Raw genomic sequence first — 21,419 nt, 5'->3', positions numbered from 1 at the left:
GGAGGTGCGGGGCGGGGGGGGGCTGTCCTGCTACACTAGCATAGGCGCTCACAATAACTTCCTTGAGCAGTGCCAGCGGCACCTCTGCGCGGGCCGAGGCGCAGGCGGCCAATGAGCTCACGCCTGCGTCCGGCCTCGCGCCGCCATTGGCTGCGCACCACCGAGCGCGGTCCCCGCAGGTTCCCAAGACCGGTTTAAAGGGGTGGGCGCGGGCTGCAGCTCCACCATCCGCTACCCGCGCGCAAGTCCGCGGGGAGGGGCTGCCTGTCGACCGGCCCACCCCGGGGCATCCCTCAAGGGCGTCCTCGGTCGCCCCCACCGCCCCCCAGATGTACTATGCGGTTTCCCAGGCGCGCATGAACGCGGCCCCTGCGACCATGCTGAGGCCACAGCGGCCGGGAGACGTGCAGCTCGGGGCCTCCCTGTACGAGCTGGTGGGCTACCGGCAGCCGCCCTCCACCTCCTCCTCCTCCTCCACGACGGCGCCCCTCCTCCCCAAGGCTGCGCGCGAGAAGCCGGAGGCGCTGGCCGAGCTGCCGGGCACCGGGCCGGGGACCGGGGCGCACGCGGGCTGCGGCGCCCGGGCGGACGCCAAAGAGGAGCAGCAGCAGCAGCTGCGGCGCAAGATCAACAGCCGCGAACGGAAGCGCATGCAGGACCTGAACTTGGCAATGGATGCGCTGCGCGAAGTCATCCTACCCTACTCGGCGGCGCATTGCCAGGGCGCGCCGGGCCGCAAGCTCTCCAAGATCGCCACGCTGCTGCTCGCCCGCAACTATATCCTGCTGCTGGGTAGCTCCCTGCAGGAGCTGCGCCGCGCGCTCGGCGAGGGTGCGGGACCCGCCGCGCCGCGCCTGCTCCTGGCCGGCCTGCCCCTGCTCGCCGCCGCGCCGGGCTCCGTGCTGCTCACACCCGGCGCCGTGGGACCCCCCGATGCGCTGCGCCCTGCCAAGTACCTGTCGTTGGCGCTCGACGAGCCACAGTGCGGCCAGTTCGCGCTCCCGGGTGGTGGCGCGAGCGGCCCCGGCCTCTGCACCTGCGCCGTGTGCAAGTTCCCGCACCTGGTCCCCGCCGGCCTGGGACTGGCGGCCGTGCAGGCTCAGTTCTCCAAGTGAGAGCTGGCCCGGACCCCGGGCAGGGCGCGACTTCGGCCCGGCCTCCCGCCGCCCAGCTTCTCTGCACCCCTGCGCCCCGAGTCCATGCAGAATGGGCCCGAGTCAGGAGGGGCGTTTGGAACCTTCATGACCAGAGGAAGGAACTGTCGGGCATCTCCTTCCCTATCCCCACTCCCGGGAAATCAAAGTGACCCGAGCGGATGTTCCAAGGAGCATCGGGGCTGTTTGGAGTTCTGGGCCGATCCCACCTGCTTAGAGCAGAAAGTGAGCTCACCTCCCCATACTCACCCAGCGTGTCGCTCTCCCTGCGATCGTGAGGGTCACGGGGCTGGTGTGAATTTCAGGAAGCGGTGCGGTACGTTCGGCTCGTTCCGCGTACGGCCAGAGGCCAGGCCTGAGCGCGACCTCCTGGGAGCCCTGCGCTCCGAGGCCGAGGGGCTGCTCTCCAACAGCGTCCAGCCCGAGGTGGTGGTGATGGGGTGGGGGTGAGGGGGGTGGGGGGTGAGGGGGTAGTTTCTTGTTTGTCTCCCTGGCCAGAACTCACAGGCGCCCCTGTTGCCACCAGCCAATCCCTGTCAACCCAGGTTGCCAGACCTCAGGAGGCAAAGAAAGACCAGTGAGTCGGTGCAAACCCTCGGAGGCGACACCGACGCACTGACCCCCAGCGACGCAGCGTTTGGAGGTGCGGTGCGGAGGGTGGGTGAGGGCGGTGACAGAGACAGGGCTGGTGAGTGTGCGGGGAAGGAAGTCGCTTTGGTAGCCCGGCTGTTAGAATGCTATTTTTGAGACTCGCATGCCCAGGTGTTCTGTTGCAGAGTATCCGCTCTTACATCCTGGGATCTTAGACACCTTAGAACTCGAGGTTCACCTTTTGCTCCTCTCCTCCTCCCCAAAGGTAGCGTAACCAACATCTAAGCTTGCTTAAAAACAAAAACCAACCCCCTTGCACGCCATCGGTGTTCGAAATTTACTAAAATCGGTAACAAGGCATTTCGTAGGCACGGACTTGAGAAGCTCGCCAATTAATGTTCTCATTAAGACCCAGGGAAGGACCTGGAGCCCAAATCGCCCGCGGCTCGGCGGATCCAGCTGCGGTGCAGGCGGGATGGCGCCTTCTGCGCTGTCCAGCCGAACCTTCCGGTGCGGGGTCGTTAATCCGCGCCTTGCAAGTCATTCTTCTTGCTGTTTTGCAATTGAAGAACTACGTAGTAGATGACGGGTCTTGGGTTGTTATGGCCTTAATGAATTACCCAAGGTTATTTTTATGATCTTAGCTTGCTTTGATTTTTATGTTGAAGGTTTCGGTTGTTTATAGTAGCCAAATTTAGTTGGCATCTATTTTTATCTCTAACTTTGTTCCCTTGAGCTGTACAGAATCGACAAAAATAAAACATTTAAAGTCTAATTTTTACATTTTTCGTCTGATTTGTTGAATAAAAATACGCTTGTCCCCTGGTGAATTCGAAACCTCTGCTTGAAGGTTAGTGGTTAAATTACTGGGGCTCCCCATTTTAAAACCTGACTTCCTGAATTGGAAAATAATCCAATGAACAGGCAACTTCAGTTCAAGTTCAGGCATCAACTGGAAATGTAAGGACTGTAGGTGTGTGGGTGAGTGGGCCAGAGAAGGGAGGGAGGTCACCCCAAGAATTAAACTTGGTCAAACTTTGCGGATAGTTCTCTTTTAACTTTAGTTAAGCAAATGAGTTAAGCAATACATTTATATTATTTTTTCTATCAACATCTTTCTCAGAAATCCACCTTTTCTGTCTAAGACACAGTCTTAATCACTACTACACAGCTTCCTTCCCCTCTCCCCAGCAGTTAAAATAAGGGTGGAGTTGTCTCCTCGAAAATTACGACTTTGGACATCATTTAATTCTCTCAAGAAGTGAGGAATTAAGAAGTTAAGAATTTGGGCTGTTGACTGGCTCAGGTCCAATATTAAAACATTTCATGGTTGCTAATGAAATCCAACCACTGTTTCGATGTAGGAGAGCTACAGAGGAGTTCTCTGTTCCTTTTAAGCTAAGGAAAGTTAAAGAAAACCTAGAGTTAATCTTATCCACATGGGTTTATCTGGAAAGTGTCTACATAGGAAAGGTGAACCTTCACTTTGGCAACACAGAGGGGCTGGGAAGCTGGGAATGCTCTCTATCATGCTGGCTGGCTGTCCTGGGGGGAAGCAAAACACATGAAAAAGAAAGTAGCTTCTCACATCAACCCATGCCAGGGAAGGAAGTCTCATTCTTCACAGATTGCCACCTGCTTTAGTTTTAACTCCATTTGAATGTTGACCTTCCATTTTTCAATGCCTGTCCTTACTTTGCAGCTTGACAAGGGACAGAAGGAAAAGGAAAAAATCAACAAATAAATCAAAACCAAATCAGGTTTTCCATGAAAAAAGAAATAAAATGTATTGCTAGATTAGAAATAGACAATTCCTCCTAGTTTCAAAAAAACATTTCTAAAAGAAAGCTGCAGAGCAGAAAAGGGGTGGGTGGCACAAGTATCATCTCTTCTCATTTCTCTACTTGAAAATTGGTGTAAGCACCCATAGGAAAGGTAATATTATATGTGATTTTTTTTATTTCGCTGAGAAATATGCTTTCCAGACCCCCAAAGATTATGAATGAATTTAACAAGAATAGACAGGGATGTTTTGAGTGCCATCAAAATATTTAACTTGTCTGCCTGTTACACAGGCTTGCTTCTTGTAAGAAATTTATATCCCCCAAAATGCACCAGCAGGCACTCAGGAGTCCTGTAGGATGAAACAGACAATGGTGATTATAATGAAGTCAATAATACAAAGGTGGATCTCTCAACATGCCTTTAGCAGTCACAAGGTTTAAACCTAGACAGGTTTGTTGCAGAGCACAGAGCTGCCTTTTAAAATCTGTAACCTATGTCACGCTACCAAAGGTGCTAGCTGACTTTCCTACCTTCCCTGCTTTTAGCTGGAGTGGGCTTTATGCTGAAGGAACGTGTTTAAACTGGTCTTTGAAGGAGGTGAGAAGGCAGGAAAGGTCTTAGGCACAGTCCTTGAGAAAGGTACAGTAGGCCTCGAAGCAAGGTAAGAAGGAACACACGGCTTACTGCCAAAAAAGATCCCTGCTTCCAGCCAACCACGCACCTGCAATCTGAGCAGTTAAAGCAAAAAAAAAAAATGCACAGGATGAAAAATTATGTTAGTAGATGTGTTGGAGGCCAGGTGAGCAGTCAGTAACTAGCAGATTAAATGCACTATGAGACTTACCTATAAGGGAAACTGATTACACCAGGTATGAAAATACCATACAAAATATATAATATAACCATACAAAAATATGTAACTTAGAGAGTCAGTAGCTCCATCAAGGACTAGGTTCACCCCAAGCATGGAAAATATTTCACCTTGCTGCAGATGAGACTATGAGCAACAGTGCTTCCATGTTGTCCACTGAGTGCAGGGCTTTTCATCTTCGTTGATTGACCAGGTATGTAGGTGAGGCTGAATACAAGCTAGTAGCCAAACTCAGAGCCTCAGTCAGCTAGCTGGATCTCCTAGAACCATCTGTTGTTGATTAAGGAAGCCAGCCAGAAGAATGGCTTTCCTTTCTACCACAGCAGGAGATTTTATGAACAAGGTACTAAAAGAGAGCCGAATTCTAATAGACGGATCCTTTAGCTTCAATGTAGTGATGTACTGCTTTTTACTGCCCTTTCCCTCTCTGTACACTCAACTGACCATTGTCACAGTCACTGAAGTATGATCAGGAAGCAGTAGGTTGAATAATTGATGTTTTTCCAAAACACAAATTCACTTTTCTCTATAACTAAATTCAGCAGAATTTAGTTGTAGAGAAATCATTTGAAATACTGTTTTTAAGGAAATTCTAAGGTTGCTTGCCTAGTAAGGCACAAGTCCTTGGGTTCTATGTCCAGCATGGCAAAATAAATAAATAAATATTTAAAAAATAAAAGGAGAAAAGTCTGCTTTATTTAATTATCTGTAAGACATGAAAATAGAATAGTCAGATATTCCCCAAGATCTACACACCAATTAATCTCATTATTTATAAGATGTTACAAATTAATTTTTAAAGCAGGCCTCAGTCTGTCATTTTGAACTAAGTCCAGGGTAAAAGCTGAAATGCCTGAACAGAATCAAGCCACATCCTTCTTTTTTTGTGTGGTACTGGGGCTTGAACTCAGGGCTTATATCTTGAGCTACTCTACCAGCCCTTTTTTCTTGTGTTGGATTTGTTCGAGATAGGGTCTTACAAACTATTTGCCCAGGCAGGCTTCAAACTGTGATCCTCCTGATCTCTGCCTCCTGAGTCACTAGGATTACAGGTGTGAGCCTCTGGTGCCCAGCAAGAATTTTCCTCTTTGCCTCCTGCTTGTGTTGCCAGACCAGGACAAGCAGCTCAAATATTCCAAGTCCTCCAAAAAACACTACAGGTTGATGGTATTCAGGGGTAGAAATGCCTGGACTGAAAGCAAAAGGAATGCATTGCTCCTTCATGCTTAGCCTTCCACAGTGGCCACAGGGGGACAGAGCACGAAGGTGGACCACTGCCCAGGACAAAGGCCACGGGTACCAAATCCTATCTCTGAGTCCCACAGAGTGCCAGCAGGGCCAGAGGACTCACAAGTCATCTCTTCCCTTCCTCCCTACTGAATAAGGTAACCCACGGTCTGGACTCATGTTCAAGGCCTCTCAGTGGTCGAAGGCAGTAATGACAGGGACCAGTGGCTGCTTGGAGGAAGCAAAGGCCCTTCCTTGGTTTGTCCTGGTAGGACAGGAAACAGGTATACTGGCAGGAGGTCCCCACACCAGGCTTCCTTATCCCTGGAGCATCTGACCTTTGGCCTTTCCCAACCTCTCTGCCCAGCCCTCAGTCTGGCCCTACAAGTGGCATCCATGAGATAGACATGGTGCCAATCCCTTGCCAACCAACCTGGATGCAGTGGAGTCACCTGAACTTTCTCTGGCAACCTGGTCCCAGCCCCAAGGGAGGCCCAGATTAGTGACAGGGAGTGGCAGAGGCAGAGGCAAACCCTGTGAGGGATGCTCTGATGGTGACATACTTGTCACTAGGGTTTCAGAAAACACCTTTCAGAAAGCAAAGAAGCAGACAGTTCACAGGTAGGGCAGCAAGGAGGGAGGGAAAAACCATGATTTAGAGCACAAAGGAAGGACTTTCTCTTTTGTAGCTGCTTTATAGTGTTTTAAAGGCAATAAATGAGCCAAACTCGATCCATTTATTTTTTCAACATGATTGGGAATCTTTTTGCCCACCAAGTGCTTCTCATGGACATGAATGATTCTCCAAGAAACTCCCCAATAGCCAGAAGTGCTGGCTGCAGCCAACCTTCCCAGGGTTAGAGGACACACGTGCTTGACTCCACACCTGGACCCTGTACCTGGCACACCAATCACAGGTAGGAGATGGGACTTGGAAAACTCTTACCATAGGCCCAGCACTAGGCTCAAAAAAGAGCTAGCATGTTCCAGAAGCTTCTTGGTAACATGGATAACTCCTTAGAGAATGCCAGAATCTTACAACCTGGAGATTTTGAAATAACAAGATAGAATGAGAACACTCATGTGTAGGTAAGGGGATTAAAAAAAAAAGGAAGGAAGGAATTCCTGCTCATCTGGGGGCAGGCAGACAGGTGGGAAGAGGACTAACCTACAGTAAGAATGACCAAGTAGTGGGCTTACTCTTGTAATTCCATCTATGCAGGAGGCATAAATAGGAGGATGGAGGTCCAGACCAGTCTGAGCAAAAACAGGAGGACTTATTTAAAAAAAATAACTAAAACAGAAAGGCTGGGTGGCCAGGGGTATGGCTCAAGTGGTAGAGCGTCTGCTTAGCAAGTGCAAGTTCAAGATCCAGTACTGCCCAAAGCAAAGCAGAAGGAGCAATACTACCAGTAACGAAAATAATGTTTTGGTATGTGCTAGCATTGTGTCTATTGGGTGCAAGCCTGCTTCCATCATTTTACATGGTATGTTTTATTTTGTGGGTGGGGTGTTATCCCCACTTTATAAATGAGAAAACAGGCATGAAAAGGTAGAAATGAAGGAAGCTGAGGTCCTTATTAAGGGAAGTCTAGAAGCCAGGAGGTACAGAAAGAACCCTGAGGGTGTCCTCCCTGTCACTGTGTAACATGAAGAGGGTCCCTTTTTGGGGCAAGGCTGTATACCCCAGTGGGTACCCTAGTGCTCCCAGGTCTGGCTGTGGTTTCATCTACTCCTAACATATCCAATCAATGAGATCTTGAGGTTTCAACACATCCCACTACACAACAACTATGGGGTCTGCTCCGTTCCTTCTCTTTCTTGAGACCATGTGGGAGTTATTTGAGGTCATTTCAGTTTTAGGTTTTTTTTGTTACTGTTGTTTGTTTGTTTGTTTGTTTTGATCAGTTGCTCCACTTTTTAACTTTTATTCCCCAAATGTCCAAGTCAGGGGAGGCTGACATAAGGATCTGTGGCAGAGATACTAAGGGTACAACTGGAACAGAAGGTAGACATGACATAACCTTCACCTTCACACATACACGTCCCTGATCCCATAGTGACCACTAAGTGTTCAGGTAAAAAAGCAAAAGCAAAACTGAAAATTTCCCAGGAAGCAGTCATTAGATGTTGGCCAATTCAAATCTTAAAAAACTGAGTGGAGGGCTGGGGATATGGTTCAAGTGGTAGAGTGCCTGCTTAGCAAGTGCAAGGCCCTGAGTTCAATTTCCAGTACTGGTTTAAAAAAAAAAATTGGAGCTGATAAAGAAGTAAAAAAAAAAGAGAGAGAGAGAGAGAGAGAAACACTTGACCTGATAACATTTCATCTTCCAAGATTACTACTCAAAGGGAGTATTTTATGGCTTTGTTTCAGCACCTTGCTTCTGGCAGTCCCAGTCCTGGCTGGCCACAGCCCTTGGCTTTAGAGACCAGTCCTGGATGGGAGGACCAAGCAGGAACTCTCCTCCTGCACGTGCCATCAATGGAGGGAAAATATAAAACTGGGCACCTTGGCCCCACATTTCATAGACAAGTGGAACTCTCTCGTGACATATAATCCATGGTCCTAGGGTCTGTGAAGGCATCAGAAGGTACCTTTTGTGTTTTATCTTCATGGAGGCCCTCAGTGACTTACATGGAGAGATGTCAGCATTGAGACATAGATGACACCTGGGGAAGGTGTGGGGAAAGTTGTGCTTCAGAGGAGGGGGCAGATAGCCCATGAAAGATCAGGTGTGTATGTGTGCATGGGGGTCTGGATGCAGGTCCCCTTCCCTCACACCCTCCATCCTAGGAGCCTGCTGTGTCCAAGCACGATCAGACACCCATTTTCCTCTCCCGTGCCCCTTCCCTTCCTCCTCCCAGTCTTTCCCCCACTTTCCATCCTAGCTGTGAGTTTCCCTGTTTGGTTCAGCCTCAGTTTTGTTACTCTACCCACTGGAGTGTGTGACCAAGGACAGGCCACTTGAACCCTGGTGCCTGTCTCATCTCTTAGATTGCTCACTGGTGGTTAAGTGAGGCATTGAATGTTAACTTCAAAACACAGGTCCGGTTGCATCCATGGGTGTTTTTCTTGTTGTCCTTCACGTAATTTTCTTCGACTGCTAGAAATGGATTTTCTGCCTGGCTGTGTGTCCTGGGGTGGTTGCTTAAGAAAGTGGTGGTGTATGAAATTCATGTCTAAGGCCCATGGTGGCATCAGAGAGAAGTGAGTGAAAATCCATTCAAAATGAGCTAAGCTGTCTTAGGCTCCCAACTCCTGCCACCACTGCCCAGCACCCAGCCGTGCTGCTTGTGGATTTCTCTCAGAGAGCCCCGTATGGGCCTCCATCTTTGCTCCCAGAGCCCTCAGGACTCCTGCCATGGTGCACATGAAGTCAAATGCTTCTCTAAGGTAGCTGGGGACCCTCCTCCTCCTCTCAGTGGGCCAGCAGACAATGGGTTCTTCAGAAGCCCCAGTGTTCCAGCTGTTTGGGCCAGAGAGGCCACAAGTTGACTGGGATGTCATTCTGCACCAGCAGAGCGTCAGCTCAGGACAGCTCCAAACAGTATGCACCGGTTTGTGGCAAGTGTCATAAACACCAGGCTGGTGACTGAAGTCACTGACTGAGTCATCTGCACAGGGGGATGAATGGGCTCAGTCAGACCAGAGGAGTCCCAGCCAGCGTGGGAGCAGGCTTGTCTCTGCCAGTGAGGCTGAGGTGACCATTCTCCAGAGCCATGCCTTTGGCTGGCACTGACTGAGTGCTTACCTGCCGGGTGCCAAGAACACTGATGTGTCAAAACAGTGCCTGGGCATTGAGATTTGAAGAGTGGTACCAAGATGAGTTTCAGCCTGAGTTTCCTCCACAGAAACGAAGGAAGGAGGAAGGAAGGAAGGTTGAGAGGGAGGGAAGGAAGGAGAGATTCCTTTGGACACAAAATTGAAGGGACCCCAAAAAGTAATGTCTCAAATCAGTGTTCCCTGCCATACACACACACACACACACACACACACACACACACACACACAGAGAGAGAGAGAGAGAGAGAGAGAGACAGCACAGGTGGGACTGAGGGAGCGATTAGTGATTCTCTTTTCATTCATCTCTTTTCTTCGGAGATCTGTGTGTCAGCCTCTCCTGGGAGAACATGGGCTTGATGTTTTCCTTTAAGCAACCCTCTAAAAACGGAAATAAAAATAACAGCACTAGCAATGGCAGAGGTCCCTGCTACCACTGAGCGTGAGGCTGTTTAGTGCCAGTCTGTGAGCTGACTAAGGAGCACAGAGGAGAGAGTTGAGCTCAACAAGAAGGAGGGCAGGTGGAGAGGCTGTGTCAACCCTATGGAGCCTCAAGGTGTGAGCCTTCTGTGTCGGGGAGATGGAGGGAATACCTCCTTCTACCATGCCCAGGTTATCAGCTTGGTTCTGCCCCTCCCCATTCCCCCCTTCCCATGATTGCAGTATTGCTTGGCCCATGTGAGCCTGGGTCTATAACTCTTGAAATGAAATAAAATAGTCCAGAAACATGGTTTCTTATCACCCAAATTTAGTAAAATAAAGAGGTTTTGTTCTCCCAGCAATGCCTGATGCCCCTCCCACCACCACCACCAAGACCCTGACCCTGAGGACATAGCTCAGCAAGACAGGAGCAGAGGGCCAACCTCCAGTTCACCTGTCTTCTGAAAGTTTCTGTAATGTGTTAAATGTTGTGCTTAGGTAAAACAAAAACAACCAATCTATCCATTTCAAAAATGCTTGAGACAAGCTTATTAAAAAGCCAGTGGACTGAGGGGTACAGTTCTCTGTGCTAGACCACTGGCCTAGCATGGACAAAGCCCTGGTTTTGATCCCCAGCACTAAATAAATAAAATAAAACCTACTCTTGGACAGCTGAGTGGCTCAGGTAGTAGGGTGCCTGCCTAGCAAGCATGAGACTCTGAGTTCAAACCCCAGTACTGCCAAAAAAACCAAAACAAGCCTACTCTTTAGCCAGGAATGATGGTGCATACCTGTTTTCCCAGCACACTGGAGGCCAAGGCAGGAGGATCTCAAGTTCAAGCTACCAGTGCTACATAGAGAGAAGTGTTTCAAAAATAAAATAAAAGTATGCCTGGTTTCAGCAAAATAGGAATAATCCAGAATCTGTACAACTCATCCTTCACGAGAAAAAAAATGCTAAACTCATCTTTAAAGTTGGAAAAAAAAAAAAACCCAGGCCAGGTGCACTGGCTCACACCTGTAATCCTAGACACTTGGGAAGCTAAAATCTGAAGGATTGTGGTTCAAAGTCAACCTGTCCAAAATGTTAGCAAGACCCCATCTCAACCAATAAGCTGGGTAATGTGGTACGTGCCTGTCATCCCAGCTACATGGGAGGCATAATTAACAAGTCAGGCCAAACTGAGCTAAAATTTGAGACCCTATCTCAAAAATAACGACAGCAAAAAGGACTAGGGGCAGGGATCAAATGGGCAAGTGGTAGAGCACCTGCCAAGCAAGCTTAAGCCCCTGAGCTCAAATCCCAGCATCAAGAAACGCAAAAAAGATTTTGTAAAGAGCTCCCATGTGAGAATGTATTAACCATACTTGGCCTCTGTAGATCAAACGATTGTCAGGGATTTCAACAACTAAAAAGTGTTAAAAGCTTTGGGCACAGACTCTGAGACAGTAGGCCCCAGTCCCACCCACAGCAGGACTGTGTGAGCGCTGGAAGATTGGCTTCTTTTTCTAACTTGGAAATGTTAGTTGCTGAGGGAAAGAGAGAGGGAAGCTTCACAACCTGCTTCTGCCTTTGTTTTTGTCTTGTTTTGGTTTTTTGTTTTGTTTTGTTATGAGATGGGATCTCGCCCAGGTTGACTTCAAACTCCTGGGCTCAGGCGAGCCTCCTGCCTCAGCCTCCTGAGTAGCTGGGACTACAGGTTTTCAGGACCACACCAACAGTGGCAATGTTTGAGAGATATCACTATTTTTTAAAATAATGAAAGGATTATTAAATGTATTGTTGGATGCATTATGAAATTGCTCATTGTAAACAAATTAGACTGTTCCAAAAAATGCAGAAGAAAAGAGAAATGGCCTCTAATCTCGCCACTCTGAGGAAGGCCACTATTAACGATACCCTGCTGTGCACTTTGTCAGCTCTCCTCTGCTTCTGTGCACATGTAGCTGAACAGTCAGCCCTCCGTATTCCCGGGCTACACACCCAAGGATTCACCCAACCACAGATAGAAAATATTTTTAAAAAATACATCTGCCCTGAACACATGCACACGTTTTCTTGTCATTGTCCCATCAGGAACGCGGACGGCTGCGACATCTACAGCATTACGCTGTGTCAGGTATTAGAAGGAAGCCAGAGCTGATTTACAGTGTGCAGGAGGCTGTGCGTAGGTCCTATGCAAATAGCGAGCACTTTGTATATGGGAGTATCCAAGGGTTTTTGTATCCTTGAGGTCCTGGAACCAATATTCGGGGAAATTGAGGAACAACGGCCTAAGCTGGAGATTAGTATTAAATGACTCAGGCTGTCTCAGAGCCTGCATCATTTGTTTAACAGTGCAACAAAGACAGCTTCCAATGCCAGTAACTAGACTCCGATGTCACCATTTTTTTTTTTTGGCAGTACTGGGGTTTGAACTCAGAGCCTACACCTTGAGGCACTCCACCAGCCCTTTTTTGTGTTGGGTATTTTCAAGATAGGGTCTCACAAACTATTTGCCCAGGCTGGCTTCAAACTGTGATCCTCCTGATCTCTGCCTCCTGAGTAGCTAGGATTACAGGTGTGAGCCACCAGCCCCCAGTTCAATGTTACCATTTTAACCTGGGATTCCACTAATGAACACTTCATTTCTCCCTCAATATTTTAACATAAATTAACATTAATGAATATCCTCACCAAACATCTACATGGCATCTATCAACTTATGCTCAGATAAACTCCTAGAGGTGGAGTCACTACATGGCAGGTTATCGATGACTTTAACTGCGTGTCACCAAGTAGACCCCCTCAGCAAGGCAGGACCAACATACCCTCCCCCAGCAGGACCTGAGGACGCGTCTCCATGGAGCCTCAATGACGCTGGGTATTTTTCTTTAAAAACATGTTTGTCACTATTTGTTATTTTATATCTTTTTATGATTATAGAAACTATCCAAGATCATTTACAAAACTTGAGACATTATCTACCTACCTATCTACCTGCCTGCCTATCTCTTTTTATATAAAGTAACACTTCCTCTCTAAAGCATTTATGGCCCTACACCCGCAGATAACCTGATTGTAGTTTTAAATTTTTCTTTTCAATGCCTACACCAAAAATTTTTTTGCTTCCCTACAAAAATGGTATAGTACTCAGACTCATGTCAAACTTTCTTTTATTTTGTTTTTGTGGTCGGTACTGGGGTTTGAACTCAGGGTCTATACCTTGAGCCACTCCACCAGTCCTTTTGTTTGTTTGTTTGTTTTTTTGAGATACAGTCTTGTAAACTACTTGCCCAGACTGTCTTTGAATCGCTGTCCTCCTGATCTGTGCCTCCTGAGTAGCTAGGATTACAGGCATGGGTCACTGGTGCCCGGCCAAATTTTCTTTCTGTGCATAGACTGTGACTTTCTTCTTGTGTCAATTACAAGTAGGTCCCGTAATTTTACTGGCTGCTGAGTGGTCCACAGAAGGATGTACTGCAATTCCCTTGCACAGCCACACACTGAATATTTTAGCTGTTTTCAGTGTTTGAGCATATCCTGGCCCGTATTTCTTTGTACGCATACAGGACCTTCCTGAGATCATTTTTAGAAAAATACTTGGGCACACTTCAATGTTGATAGCTGTTGTCAAATCACCCTCCAAAGGGAACACTCCCGCCAGTGATAGTCAGTCCTCTGTCTCTAGGCAAAATGCAGGTACAAAAGATGGAAAAAATTTGGAGAAATTTGCATTTATACTGAACATGTGTAGATGCTTCTTATCATTATTCCCTAAACTATGTAGTGTAACAACTGTTTTCATAGCATCTGCATTGTACTAGATACTATAAAAAGTTTAGAGAGGATTTGAAGTATGAGGGAAGCTGCCTGTTAAGTTATACGCAAATACCATTTTATTCAAGGGACTTGGGTGTCCTCAGATTTTGATATCCATTGGAGGTCATGGAACCAATGCCCCAGGACTACCAAAAGATAGTCATAAATGAAAGCACTTTTGTCTATAAAGGTATTTAAGCAAGACCTTGACATTCACAGAGCAGTTGTGAATTATAGATGTGTTTTCTGTAAGAGGGTTCACCGGTCTGGCAGTCTGTGGGGGCTTTTTAGACACCTTTAATCCCTCAGAGGCACTCAGGTGCCTTGTCCCTTCTCACTCTCCTACCTCGGTCCATCCACTCACACACTTGCAATAAGTACAGCTCACTAGTAAGATGGGATCTGTATACAGAAGCCCACCCTCTACCACCATAGATCAATAGCTGCAACTTGTGTAAAGGTAATTTGGGATTTTCCACATCTGTAAGAAACAAACACAGTCTATCTTTCACAACTCATCACAGGAGTCTGAAGGTTGTGGTACACCATCCTTTCTACATTCTAATCCATGCTTTTCCTTCCTTTCTTCTTCCTTCCTTCCTTCTTTCTTCCTTCCTTCCTTCCTTCCTTCCTTCCTTCCTTCCTTCCTTCCTTCCTTCTTCCTTCAACTCAGTGCAGTAACCTAATTTGCAGAGATGACTTGTTATTTCCTTGAGACAGTTGACACCGGTCCCTTTGGCTGTCTGGTACCTGCACCACTGTCCAATGTGGCACCACTAGACACACATAGCTATTGAGTACTTGCAGCATAGTCTGTCCACATTCGGATGGGCTGTAGGTGTGAAATACATGCTAGACTTTGATGATGCAGTGCAAAGAAAAAATGTCAACTATCTCAATAATTTTATGTTGATTCCATGTTGAAATGATAATATTTGGGACATATTAAATACAGTGTGTTGTTAAAGTTAATTTTACCTGTTTCTTTTAATTTTTAATATGGATACTAGAAATTTTAAATTCATATACCACTTAATTTGGATGGTATGGCTCTAAGCTGTCTGCACATGTGCATACATATAGAATTTGTTCTCTCTCCCTCTGTCTCTCTCTTTCTCTTTCTTTCCTTCCTTCAACTCAGTTCAGTAACCTAATTAGCAGAGGTGACTTACTTTTTCCAGGAGAAGGCTGACACCTGTCGCTTTGGTTATCTGGCACAAACACCAGTGTGCTGGTAAAACAGCTCTCTGAGGGAAAGCTTAAGCCCTGCCTTTTCATGTTTGCTCGTGAACAATTCCAAGCTGCCAACATGATGTCCCCAAACCTGGGGTTAGGAAGACACTCTCGAAAGTGTGCAGGTGAGCGGGTTCAGGCTGCTCCAGCACAGCACCGATGATCAGTCCTCTTCCTCTGGGCTGGGTCTTAACTATGCGGGAGGTAGGACTGTCATTGCCACTCCAATGTTGCATTTATTCCCAGCACCTAACAGAGGAGTTTGGAGTCTCTGCCAGGCCTTTCAGTTTCAAGGGTGAGATACATAGGCAGGGGGCTAATTACCAAGTATTGCAGTGACCACAGCATACTCGGGTGTTCACTTGTTGGAGGTGAGTGGGTCACTGTCAGGGGTGGTGGGATCATCACAGCCACAGTCAAGTGGTAGAATCCAGTGGGGGCTGCAGGAGCTGTCCAGTGGGGATGATGACTTTGGTGGTGTCCAAAGCAAACTTGCCTAGGCGGGCTCTTGTTTGTCCTTACCTCTGAAACCAGGGTTTGGCTTCCTTGTTGATGTGATGAACTAGCTGATCTCCCTTGGTTAGTTCCTTTTCTGCTACATCAACTAGAGTCAAGAACCACAGTAGAAGTTTATCAATCAGGGATAGATATCAAGTAACAACCAGGTAATGTGGCTCAAATAGTCTGCAGCTCCAGGACCATCCCAGCTACTGCCAGGTGAGAGAGTGGTTCTGAAAGAAGGAGCTCACCTGAGTCATTGGTGCATTCTTCAAAACAGACAAGCCCAAAACTGAAAGCAGGGGCTTGAATGGATATTTGTATACCTACATCTATGGCAGCATTACTCACAAGAGCCAAAAGGTGCAACAGCCCCAAGTGTCCACCCGCAGAGGAGGGATAAACATGGTGATGTGCACACTCAATGGAATATTACTCAGCCTCAAAAAAGAAAAAAATGATGTCCCCTTAGGCCACAGTCTCGTGCTTCCCTTCTGTATCACCCCAGCGTACCTCAACTTGCCATGGAGGATGTGGAGCTCAAGATCCAAACTCTGCATGAGCGAGTGGACCTGTGTTGAGAACTCTCATCCTTGTAAACCACACCTGTATTCAAATAATTTACAAAATCATGTCCCTACTGACGCACAGATAAATAGAAAGCACTAGTTATAAAAAAGGAATAAGGACAGATGCTACTGGCTCAGTCCTCACTCTAATTTTCTCACTGACTTTCTGGAAGAACACCATTTTTTATTTGTTTTACTGTTTTTATTAGCATACATTAACAGTACAAGGTTTCATTGTGATAATTCCATGATGCATACGGCAACACTGTTTTGCTAAACTATCAATGCAGGATGTCTCTCTGGTTGAGAGAGCAGATATAAAAACTGAGTCTTTTTTAAAAAAAGCAAAATTAGGAGGCTCATCAAACCTTTGCAGGATGCTCGCAATGCTATCAGTGAGGGTGCGAATAAAAGTCTTTTCTGATTTGGAAATCTGTATTGGAGAATTGCCCTGGGAATTCCCATATCAGGTTCAGCCAAGAATAGCTGGATTACCCACGGGATGGGGCCAGGAGCCCCGAGGCCACAGCTCAGGTGGTTTTTGATGGTGCCATATTTTCCTCTCAAATTAAATCATTCCTAGTCATTTTCCACAGACTTGTTGAGAAAAAAAAAAAAGAAGAAGAAGAAGAAGAAAAAGAAAAAGGAAGGGGCAGCAAGGAAATTAGGACTGGGAGTATGGCTCAATTGGTAGAGTGCCTATCTAGCAAGCACAAGGCCCTGAGTTCAAATCCCAGGCCCACCAAACAACAACAGCAGAGAGAGATATGTAAATTAGTACCAGTTTTCTAATTTTGGTTTTTCAATCATCTCTCTTTTGACACAAGAGCCCAATGCTCTTGTCTGTCTTACCCAGAGACTACTGGGAGGACAGACACAAAGCCTAAAAAGAAATGATCTGTAGGCATGGTCCGAGTATGAAAGATGTCTCGGTTTCAAAACCCAGTGGACCTCAGCCTTCTTTCTGGGCTTCCTCAAGTCAGCTGGGAGCCCACAGTTCGCCCAGACAGTCAGTATTCCCACAAACACACGCTCCTGGTTGTTCTAAGGACCCATTACTTCCCTCTGTCCAGGCGAGGAAGCTTGCATGGAGGCCTTCTGAATACTTTTTGATCCTGTCTCAGCTGGCACTTGGGGGTTCCAGTCCTATAAGTCCCTTGAGCCCACCCCAGGCTCCCTGTGGGCCCAGGGGATGGTTTCTTTTAGCAAGCAGATATTATTTATATCATCAAAACAGACTAGATTATGCAATGTCACCTCAACAACATAAACAGGCTCAGGATAGCACAAGGTTATCTTTGCAAAATGAACTTCTGTCCCAGTAGAAGTGAAGGGTTTCATCCCTGTGGTTTTTACACCATTTGAGTGACTAGGGAACTGATGCATGCCGGCAACAGAGCCTCTCAAAATGCAAACACACTGCCCAACGCATAGGCCGAATTCTGTTGAGAGCTTTCCTGACATTTATCTGGCTGAGGAGTCAAATTTCTGAGAACAGAGGGGCCAAACCACTCATCCCCACTCCTTGACCTGTCATTCAAGGCCCCACAGCCTTCCCCTTATGTACCCTACCTGCCAACACTTCACCACTTCCTTCACACAGCCTCTCCTCCTGCCTCCAGTCAGCCACATGTTTCTTTCTTGTCCACCCAAAGCCACCCTACACACTCTTCAAGATAAGACTCAAATGCCAGTTTCTGCCTCGCCCCTTGAGGCCACCCACGTGACCTCCCTGTCCTTTGCATTTCCTCTTGGACAAAGATCAGATCTAACTCTGCCTTCTGTCCTCTACTGTCCCTGAAAATAGCACAGACCTTGGATAAATGGAGAAGGGGGGAAGTGGCAGTGGGAAAGGAAGGAAGGGAGGGACAGGAGGATGGAGGGAGAAAGACAGAGAGGAAGAGAGGCTATGTGAGTAAGTAGGGAGACAGTTTCTTGGAGGGAAGGGAAAGCATCTAGGGTTTGAACTCAGGGTCTCTTTATCATTTGAGCTGTGCTCCCAACCTTTTTTGCTGTAGTTATTTTTCAGATAGGGTTTCCCTCTTTTTGCCTGGGGCCAGTCTCAGACTGCAATCCTCTTACCTCTGCCTCCTTGGTAACTAGGATTACAGGTGTGCGTTGCCATGCTGGGCTTGTTCTTTGAAAGAGGATCTTGCTAACCTTTGCCAGGGATGGCTTCAAACTGCCATCCTCTTGTCTTGACTTCCAAGTCACTGGGATTATAGAAAGAAGCCACCTCATCTGGCTGTGAAATACAGTCTTAACTTAACCTCTTCCATCACATTTTCAAATAGAAAAGATCATTCCAGAAATTGAAGTAGTTGCCAGCTTTCTAAGGAATTTCCGTAATGGAATATAAATGTTGGAGACAAAAGCAGTAGCTCCTCTGGCTACCTATTTAATGCTCCAAAATTGAAAAATGATGTTAGGAACATTGCTTAGGAATACCCAGAGCTACAAAAGGCAAAAGAAATGTGAGGGTGCCCACATTTCAAACCCAGGATGTGCCAAGAGCACAGGGCCACATGGGTACCCAGGTAAGTGCTAGTCTTCATGCTTTATGAATTTATCATTCTTCTTTCTGTTTTCCTGGCACCTGTTTTCACTGACTCCCAATCAGACATTCACTGTTTGATTTCTTCCTCCCAGAAATTATGAGGTGATGGATAACTTTCTGCTTGAGTTAGGAAAAATTGCTTTGTGAAATTCATAGTGTTCAAGCTATTTCAAATCGCTTCCCAGTCAAGAAGGTGGTACATGCAAAGTTGTGACTTTCATGGAACTGGAAAAATTTATCTGAACAAATTTAGAACAAATTTACCTGAAGCTGAGGTACTTCTATCTTTTGTAGTCATCAATGGTATCCGATTCAGGATCCCCACAGATACCTCTGAGGACACTTAAGTCCTTTGTATAAATGGCATAGCATTTGCAAATAATGCACACACATTCTCTCCTATACTTCGTGTCATCTCTAGGTTATGAATGATACCTGATACAATGTAAGTGCCAGACAAGTCATTGTTATGTTGTACTGTTTAGGGAATAAAGACAAGAAAATGACGTGTACATGTTCAGTCCAGACATGGCAGTTTTTCCCTAAATAATTTCAATCCACAGTTAGCTGAATCCACAGGTATCAAACCCACAGATATAGATGGCTCACTATTTTCCAGCTCAAATTAAAAAAAAACCTCTTCTTTGACCTGATAAAATGTCTCAAGAATTTTTAAAGAAAAACAATAATATATCGAATCCTGTTTCTTACGTAGTGCAAAGTAAACTAAAATTAAAATCACCAATTCTCACTTAATAAGGAAGAACTGCCACCCTGTATAAATAATCAGGTATGCTCAATTTTAACAAATTCACACAGGCATCAAGTTCCCATTTCTCCTTGAACTGAGGGTCCAGCAACATAACAGTAATGTCTGCCATGCCAATTCCCAGTCTACATGGGAAAGAGAATAGTTTGAGGTCACTTACAATTGCTTTGTCTTGTTTTGTCTGGGTGCTGGCCAAAGGAGTCCAGGAGCCCAGACATTTTAGGAACTATACATAGAAATGACATTTGCTTTAGCACACTCTTTAATGCAGATTCCTTTTGCTTCATCTTCCGAGCCTCTTCCTTTTGTCTCTCACGTTCTCAGACTTCAGCCTTTTCTAGCAAACTACTGAATGCCAATTTGCTATTTCTGGTGCCCAAAGTACTCGACCTTAGACTTGAACTGATTATTGCCACAAAACCTTCAAAAGTAGTATTTACTTCAACTACAAATCCTTTATTCTTTAGAATGTCATATAGTGTCATATTTTTCACCATGATAACATGCTTTAAGATCCTCCACAGAAAACTTGAGAAGGTCAAGTGCAGTTGATCCAGGTTGACCAGGCATATTAGTTCTCTAATAGCTGGATACAATTCCATCCAAGATGGCAGAATGCCATTGTGTCTGTTCATAAAACGCTTCTTACAAATACCTGAAAAGTTTCCTTTTTTTTATGCTGTCATCTCCTTTCCCTCCTCCAAAAGAGCTGGTGCTATTTGGGAATGTATCTGGGTGAGATTTGTAAAAAAGCCAGTATTTGAAGACATAACTCTAGATTTCATTCACGTGCTTGAGTACAAATGTCAGCATCATCTTTCCAAGAACAAGAAACACTCAAAGAAATCAAAATAACATCACAGGAAATGTTCCCGCTGTCAACAGGGGGTCAGATTCAGACGATGATGACAGCCACTCAAAGAAAAAAAGGCAGCGATCAGAATTCCATTCTGCTTCAGACCATTCTCCCAGTGCTGAGTCTGAGAGAAATTAGAAGTCAAAAAAGCACAAGAAGAGGAGACATAAATCTGACTCTTCAGAATTTGATGCTGAGTGAGAGAAGGAGAAAAAAGAAAAAGATGGGAGAGTGAAAAAGGCAAGACTAGAAAAAGATCAGAATCAAAACACAAATCACCTAAGAAAAAGACTGGAAAGGATTCTGGTAATTGGGAGACTTCTGGCTGCGAACTGAGTGGAGGGGAATTACAAAGACAAAGAGGAATCCTTTGGGAACAACTGGATCATGATCAATAAATTATACCAAATATATGCTTATAGTGTGATTTAAGTCTGATTCAGACCAGGGACTCTATTTTAAGTTCAATTTAAAGAGCATGGGGTTTTAATTGTATCACGGGGGAAAAAAGTGCATTTAAGTATTATTATTGTGGACTTTATAAAAGCAAAGGAAATCTAAAATAACTTTTGATTCTGTACCAAGAATCATATTTTCCTACACTCTTAACGGTCTTTCTGTGACCTTTCACAGGGCACTGCAGGATGGATTAAAGGTGGCAATTTGCTGATAACTGTAGGCTTCTCTACTTTGTTCTCAAGTCTAAGTCATGAGGTAACTTGATTTCCTTTATAGAACTTGAATTTTGAAGATATAATGAAAAATTTTCCTAATGTAGTACAAAAAAAAAAAAAAAGCCCCAGCACTAATAGAACTGCCTTTTTGTGTACCACCCAACTGGTTAAAGTGAATGTGATTTTTTATGGTGAGCTCCTAACAAATAGGTGTTTTTGATGGAAACTTGGTAAACTCTTAACCGCAGTGGTGCTAACAAGTGCTACTGCAATAAAGCCACCCTTATTTTTTAGGAAACATCTGACTACATTTTAAAAAGGCTATTGTGAGGGCATTATTTTGAGCACCTATTTTGAGGTGGTGTTTCAAAAAGTTAACATCAAATTGTAAAGTAGTTGAAATATTATTGCCTTAAGGACCTACTAAAGAATATGTCACCAAATTTGAGTGATAGTTGAAATAGCCTTGTCTAAAAAAAAAAGAAAGAAAGAAAGAAATTCAGTGTTGACTTAAGCATTTTAACAGCTGTTTGTTTTGTTTTGTTTTTTTTAATTCACTCTTTCTCACTTTTTTTTTTCATTCAGGAAGTCTTTTACCTTCTTACTCACTGAGAAGTATTGACTTCGTGGTA

The 21,419-nt window shown here is 45.6% G+C and overlaps 1 protein-coding gene and 1 pseudogene across 1 annotated transcript; both read left to right on the top strand.

Moving 5' to 3' along the window:
* Nucleotides 1-202: 202 nt before the first annotated feature.
* Nucleotides 203-1,410, top strand: Olig1 (oligodendrocyte transcription factor 1). Its single transcript, XM_020184877.2, has one exon. It carries the CDS (start codon nt 330-332, stop codon nt 1,113-1,115), a length of 786 nt encoding a protein of 261 aa, XP_020040466.1. The 5' UTR covers nt 203-329; the 3' UTR covers nt 1,116-1,410.
* Nucleotides 1,411-2,220: 810 nt separating this feature from the next.
* Nucleotides 2,221-20,511, top strand: LOC141423162 (pre-mRNA-processing factor 40 homolog A pseudogene; annotated as a pseudogene).
* Nucleotides 20,512-21,419: the final 908 nt, after the last annotated feature.

Source organism: Castor canadensis, chromosome 5 (assembly GCF_047511655.1).
Source record: "Castor canadensis chromosome 5, mCasCan1.hap1v2, whole genome shotgun sequence".
In the NCBI taxonomy this organism is placed as follows: Eukaryota; Metazoa; Chordata; class Mammalia; order Rodentia; family Castoridae; genus Castor; species Castor canadensis.
The sequence above is the reverse complement of the archived record's forward strand: the minus strand, read 5'-3'. Positions and strand labels throughout refer to the sequence as shown.